This window comes from Fusarium graminearum, chromosome 2 (genome assembly GCF_000240135.3).
Source record: "Fusarium graminearum PH-1 chromosome 2, whole genome shotgun sequence".
In the NCBI taxonomy this organism is placed as follows: domain Eukaryota; kingdom Fungi; phylum Ascomycota; class Sordariomycetes; order Hypocreales; family Nectriaceae; genus Fusarium; species Fusarium graminearum.
In genome coordinates, this window is record NC_026475.1 from 3,604,457 (window position 1) to 3,611,160 (window position 6,704).

A 6,704-nucleotide genomic window follows, 5' to 3' on the forward strand; every position below is an offset into this window, starting at 1 on the left:
AGAAATTCGCGGGTTCCCAATCACCTATAGTAATCCATTCAGCCGATATATGCTTCTATATTGTGTAAATGAACGCTTTAAGTGTACACAAGATATAAGCAAATGCACAAGTTGTAACAGCTGTCTATATCTCAAACATGCAATCGAATCATATCTCTCAACTCTATCTTATGCATCTCACCGCTTAAGTCCGTGTCTCTGAAACCAATTCTGATGATGCTCCTCCTCCCACTTCTTCTCCGCCCTTCTCAACGTCGCCGAAACATCCCAATAATCTCTCTTCTGCGCAACATCCCTCGCCGTTCTCCCCTTTGCATCCTTGACCGTGGGATCTGCTTTACAATCTCTCAACAACCTCACACTCTCCCTCTTCTCCTCATCTCCATCTGCTGCCGCACTCGCAGCATAGTGCAAAGGTGTCCGTCCATCAACGGTTTTCGCATTTGGATCAGCGTGGGCGTCGTCTAGGAGATATTCTACAATGGCTGATGAACCGTAGCGGGATGCGAGGTGGAGGGGTGTTCGGCCGTCTTTGGTGCGGGAAGAGGCGGAGGCGCCGCTGTCGAGGAGGAGCATTGCTATGGCGAGGTGATCGCGTTCGGCGGCGAGATGGAGGGGTGTTAGACCTCTGGAGTCGTGGATCGAGGGGGATGTGTGACGGAGAGCTTCACTGCAGGCTTGGATATCACCGTTCCAGGCTGCGTCGAGTAGGGTATCTTCGGGAGTCTTGGTTGGCGACGGAGGTTTGGAGGGCTGGACTACTATTGGCGTTGGATGAGCTGGCTTTATACCGGTATGTTCTTCCTTCTTAGGTAAGTCTTGACCCTTTGAAAGTTCTGGATCTTTAGCTGCTGCTGGTAATATGTCGTCTGGATTATTATCAGGCTTGAGAGGACCATCGTCGGCTTTGAGCTTGACTCCTTTGGGTTCTGTCGACGGAACATCATTAGTTTCTTCAACTTCCGTCTTTCCACCATCAGATGTCTTTCCTTCCTCTCTGACATCCTTGGTTACTTCTGACTCGTCTTTGACTTGTATATCTGGCACAACTCCGTTATTCACTCCGTTAGTACTTTCAGTGGGTTTCGGCTCATCATCGTCAATCTCTATAGATCTCCGATGTTGTCCTACTGGGGGAGGCTCCAAGATTGGTGAAGCAACCCTCGATCCACGACCTGCAGCGCTTGGACGCCTTGCATCAGGTGAATCGGAGGTTTGTCCAGGAGCTGGCGGCGGTACCGGGTTCTCAAAACCTAATGGCGGAGGTTTCATAAGAGCGCGTCTAAAACGTGTCAGTACTGATACATGAAAAGGTGGTCTTGACTTACGAGTAAATGTTGACCATGAGCTTGCTTAAAGCTGCTAGTTCCTTCTCAAGATCGGCATCAGCAGACTTGATCTTTTCCTCCCACTCATCCTTGTACTTGTACGAGTTATAAAACTCTTCGAGACTTGCAAACTTGGTACCCTCAAGACCATCACTGCTGATCTCTTGAAGTAACTTTGTCATCTTGTCCAAAGCAACAGTCGAATTCCTGATAGCTTCGTCGATCTGCCTTCTCATAGGACGAGCATCATCTCCGTCGATGATATCGGGTCTTGCTTCCAACGTGTTTTGAATTTGAGTAATGGTGTCTCTGGCTGTCGTTGCCTTTGCTGAAAGCTCGTGGATCTCTTCTGGTGTTTTGCGGAGGTTCATGAACCAGTCTGCCCAATCTTTGGCTGTGTCTGCGTGTTCACTCAGAGCTTCTATACCAGCATAGGTAGCGAATGCTTGAGGAAGGTGTTTCATGAAATTGAATCCCTTCTTTTGCGCCTCAGGTTTCGCTGCTTGTGCAGGCTCATTCTGTTTCGCAGGTTTGGCAGGCTGTGTCCTGGGAGAACGACGCTGGGCACCACTGTTATGACTTGGCCGTCTCTCGGGATTTGGAGGCCGATGTGTTTCTTGGTTAATCAGTGGTGAGTTAGGTCTTGACCTAGTCCTTCCTCGAAGCATCTCTGAGGCCAGGTGAGGCGCTGGTCTGTATCCCGAAGGCGGGGACTGTTTGCCTGCTCCAGGTGGACGTTTTGGCGAAGGCGGTGCCTCATAAGAATGAAGCCGTCTGGGATCTGGACGAGAGCTGTCGGTTGGGTAAGATCTCATGGCAGGTCTTGCGCTGGTTGGTTTTGGAGAACTGGGCCATGGTGGTGTTTCGTGTCCCTGCTGTCGAGAACCTTGTCTTCCACGACGATTCGGGCTTGGAGTTCTTCGACGCGAAGTAGGTCTACTCTCATCCTCGGACATCCAATCTGAGTCTCTTGTCACGCGACGTCTGAGGATACGTTCTGGAGGTGGAGGAGGGGGAGGAGCCCGAGAACGAGGAGATACAGATCTCCATCCCGAGTCTCTTCTTTTTGGTGGTGCTGGTCGATCATAGTATGAGTGTCTTGGACTTCCGGACAAAGGAGGATATCGTGGTCGTCGACTTTCAGTCTCATGAGATCTCGCTCTTTGGCCTGAAGTTGTGGGATTCAAAGGAGGCCTCAAAGGTCCTGGATTAGAGGGTGGAGGTGGTCCATGGGAGGTAGCAGAAGGTCTCCTAACCGGAGCAGGTCTTGTCTTTGTCGAGGATGTTCTCTTTGGCATTTTGACCCAAACGAAAAAAAAGAAGTTACACTATAATTCAGGGTCCTCGAAAGTGAATGCCCAGGCACCAGGAACGTGGCGACCAGTATTTAACTGATAAACCGGTTTGCAGCTAAAGATTCGTAGCGGCGGGAGGATAGGACGGCATGACGTTGTTGGAGGGTATTACAGGCATGGCACAGTCTGGTGATCCACTGGAACAAAGCAGGGATGGGCTGTGTTGCCGTTGCCTGCCGCTGGGCTGAATCACATGATGGGCGAGACATAAATGGCTATCATCTGTAAGATTGATGCCTAATGTTGATTGATGATGTGCAGTTGGACATGTTCAGCTGCGGCATTTTGTTGGTCAGCCGACAGGATCAGCAACAGCGACATGGGTTAGTGTCTGTGAAATGTAAATATTTTCAGGCTGGAGGCCTGTAAGAGGACCGACCCTGTACGGAGTAACTATAGATCACCTAGTCTACTGTAAGCGAGTTAGTTGGTCTAAAACAAGAAGCACTGGGGGATGATCCGCAAGTATTTCAACCCTCTTTTCCATAATGTATTTATTGCCCACAGTGCCTTGACTCTGCCCCCAAAGATGTCCAACCAACTCAAAATCAAGTCAGTCTGAAATGCAAAAAAGAAGTGCCTCGCTTGTTTGCAATCGTACTTTATAGGAACAGCCCGATGCGGGGGTCGAACCCGCAACCTTGAGATCGCGTACTCGTAAGAGTCTCACGCTCTACCGATTGAGCTAACCGGGCGTGGCTCTGATTGGTTGAGAGACGAGGTCCTAATTTACCAACAGGTAGTTAGAAAGCAACTTCTGCAACCCAGAGCCTTACACTATAATAGTATATACACATGATTTTTCGAGATTTATTAACTACTTCTATTTGGATTAATAAATTCCAGGCTACTTATAAGGAAAAAGCACTGCGAGTTGAAATTATGATGGTCAGGATACCTGGTATGCTGGGATTGTATCTGTTTCTTTACATATTTGCCGGCAAGGCTTACTCAAACATGTTTACCATTAGATGGCAGTTGCTCATAAGTCACAATCCACTACAGCTTACACTTCGTATAACAAAAACTCAACTTCATACGGAACTGATGGTCTTTCACTGAGTCGAAATTGGTGCATAGAGTCTATAAAACATCTCAGTCAACTGGCCGTGCATTACCCTGTACTCCCCTCCTCTCAGCTCACAAAACACACACAACATACATACTTCCCGTTTCTGTTGATTCATCGATGGTGAAATGTGACTCTGGACACCTTAAGCCATGTGTTTTTTTTGTTTTGGTGCGCCATGTTTCCGTTGAAATACCACCCAAAATGGATTTCGGTATAGATTCTGCTAGCTCCAGATTTATTGTGACTAAAGTCAAAGCGACATCCATTAGATCACAGCCTTACCTGCCTAGTGGATGAAGGCGTGATGAGATCTGTTAATCTGATGGCGGTTCCGGGTAGTAGATCCGCGAGTGTCCGAGCTGAGACTTGATATGTGAGAATGCGTAACTAGTCTGCATTGGCCGGAATTACAGCCTCAAACGTTTGCTCAGTAATTTGTTCACGTAACTTTGATGTTAATCTAACCATGAGCAATGTTTCGTAATAAGTTACTAGTGATAGAAGAGTCTTTGTTCCATGCTACTTCCGTTGTTCTAAAGTCTTGGATAGTGAAATAGCAACGTGATGCTGTGCAGCGTTCACTGATCTTTTGGTTCACGAGGGCATTGATAAACTAAGAGAAATGTCAGATTCCATTATTAATTCCAACATACCTGCTAAACAGCCACCCTCAGCAATTTCTGAGTCGAGAACCAAGTACACGCCAATGATCTAGTCATGACGACACAACCCCAAGATGAAAGCAGAAGTTGTCCTGAATCCCTGTTCACTGCATAAAGTTTATGATTGATCACAAGTCAATGTGTAGATCAGATCTGGTGCTTTGCTCGAACATCCCAGGCACATGTAGCCGCAGCCCCAAAGCTGAATGTAATTATATCTCACGTTACTGACTTCTGTACTCTTCACAAGTTCTATACTCGATGCCAATATCATTGACGGGGTGGCCGCTTCTAGAGTCACATATCTGAGACATAACAATGTCAACTGTATCGACCGTTACTTGTCCAAGAAGCGCCTGGAATGAGGGATCCAGACTAACAGCGAGTAACAGCTACAAGACAATTCTTCGTGCTGATCCGGCCCATTCGGAATCTAACCGGTCATCGCCAAGAAGAGGCGCACCAGTTGAAATGCGGATGAGGGTTGCATATAACTATCAAGTTCTAGACTCACACCGGTCTAGACTTTTCTTTACAATTATACATGAAATCGAGGGACAGGCTCCTGCTATGGCAGATTATATCTATAAGTTTGCTACAGCAGTGAACAAACAATTCCCCTTCTCATTTACCTTGACAAAATATTGATCATATAACCATCTCATCCCTCTTTGCATCGTGTTACACAATATCAAGCCCCCTTTCTCCTTTCGGGATAGTTAATGCAAGGGTCATGCGGACTTTCCGCGTAAGAGGCTCAGAGCCCCCTCGGATCCAAACCGGATTTAGACACAGTGTTATAACTTGGAGGGAAAGCTCCCGCAACTTGGCTGCAAACAGTTTACTTTACAATGTCCAAGACACGTCCAAAACGTCCATTGGTGCGTTCCTGTCCTGTGTAACCAGGTTATCAAGGTGCAAAAATTGAGATGTGACAGATCGTGGAATGTGTCGACTTTCTCAAAAGTGTATCTCAAGATGGAAACCTTATCATCAGGTGTCGACTTTCACAGCTTCAAGCACATATCATACCATAGGGCGGCCGCCTGGCACTTCAGCCTTGTGATCAACTTAATTTGTTGAAGAGACTGTTAAGCTACCGAGTTAAGAGCAGAGATAAGCTTCTGTCAGAATTGTTAGTTCCCTCGACTAAGGGACCGGCTCCCGTGGCTAGTGGAACGTCAAAAGGGAGATGGAAGCTGGGAAATAATGTCAATCTGAGACACGACGATATCCACGCTGTCACTTTGTCTCAGATTATCGTTCTCGATTCGACGATCTTGCCCACGAGGTCGTTCTGTTATTGATTTTCGTGCTCGTGACACCAATGCTGGGTTTCAGTGATATTTTTATGCTCATTCTCCTGTCAAACTCAAGAGTCTGGACTCTGTAGTGGGAAAACTGTGGAAGAGCAACTGATTTACTGTTATTCATAATTCTCATACCTTGACATGAGATACCTTTGAACCACTTGCATAGCTTTCTCAAAGTACTGAGTGGCATTGTGCTGCGATATCTTACATAACAGGTATTGTGCACAGTATACCTAGTGATTAATGTGCGTACCTGATCCAATGATCACTCTCCTACTTCCCTCTTGTGTCACAACCCAAGATGTACAATCCATCTCATCAACATTCCAAGGACCAAAAGCCCGGTTCCGCAGTACACATTGAATTGAGACTGGCCTATCGTTTCTCACGAAACATGTTTTTGGCTTTCTTTCTTCCTCTCATGCAGGAACGCGTGTGCCAGTATGCGAGAGAACGGAATCTAAACCGCTGTCACTGTAGGTGATTGGCATGAAGGCTTCCCCTTGGCAACCCAGATCTAGTAACAATACCTTTGTAAGCGATGAGATTTCTGTATCATGATTTCATCCTCACATTAGTATGGTGCTTTGGGATACAACCTAGAACCCGAATGCGGATGAAAAAAATGAGATCAACAATCTTATAACCCTCTGTGACTCTTGCCAGCGAGTCTTCGCGGGAGACGCGTGAAATTTCTCTTCGTTTCTTCTACTATCACACATTATTCTATTCTTCCATGCATATTGTGCATAAGCCGTTGTGACAATGCGGCCTTTGTTCGAAGTGTTACGCCATCTTTTAATCGCCAGCTTGGCGGGTACATGTCACGGCCAATTTGGTGTGCAAAATGATAGGTCGGTTCTCGGTATTAACAATGAATATTCAGGGGTTTGTTACACCTATGTCTCAGTATATCCCGTCCTTGCAGACGATGAGTACATCACCATTACAAAGCCCTACAGAGGGTCTGTCAC

The 6,704-nt window shown here is 46.7% G+C and overlaps 1 protein-coding gene and 1 non-coding gene across 2 annotated transcripts; both read right to left on the bottom strand.

The window, feature by feature from the left end:
• Positions 1-177: 177 nt before the first annotated feature.
• On the bottom strand, positions 178-2,626 carry FGSG_04574 (uncharacterized protein; the record flags this gene model as incomplete). Its single annotated transcript, XM_011322708.1, has 2 exons — positions 178-1,245; positions 1,343-2,626. 2 exons carry the CDS (start codon positions 2,624-2,626, stop codon positions 178-180), a joined length of 2,352 nt encoding a protein of 783 aa, XP_011321010.1.
• A 669-nt stretch (positions 2,627-3,295) lies between these two features.
• On the bottom strand, positions 3,296-3,378 carry FGSG_20559. Its single transcript has one exon. It is a non-coding gene; the product is annotated as a tRNA-Lys (tRNA).
• Between the last annotated feature and the right edge of the window lie 3,326 nt (positions 3,379-6,704).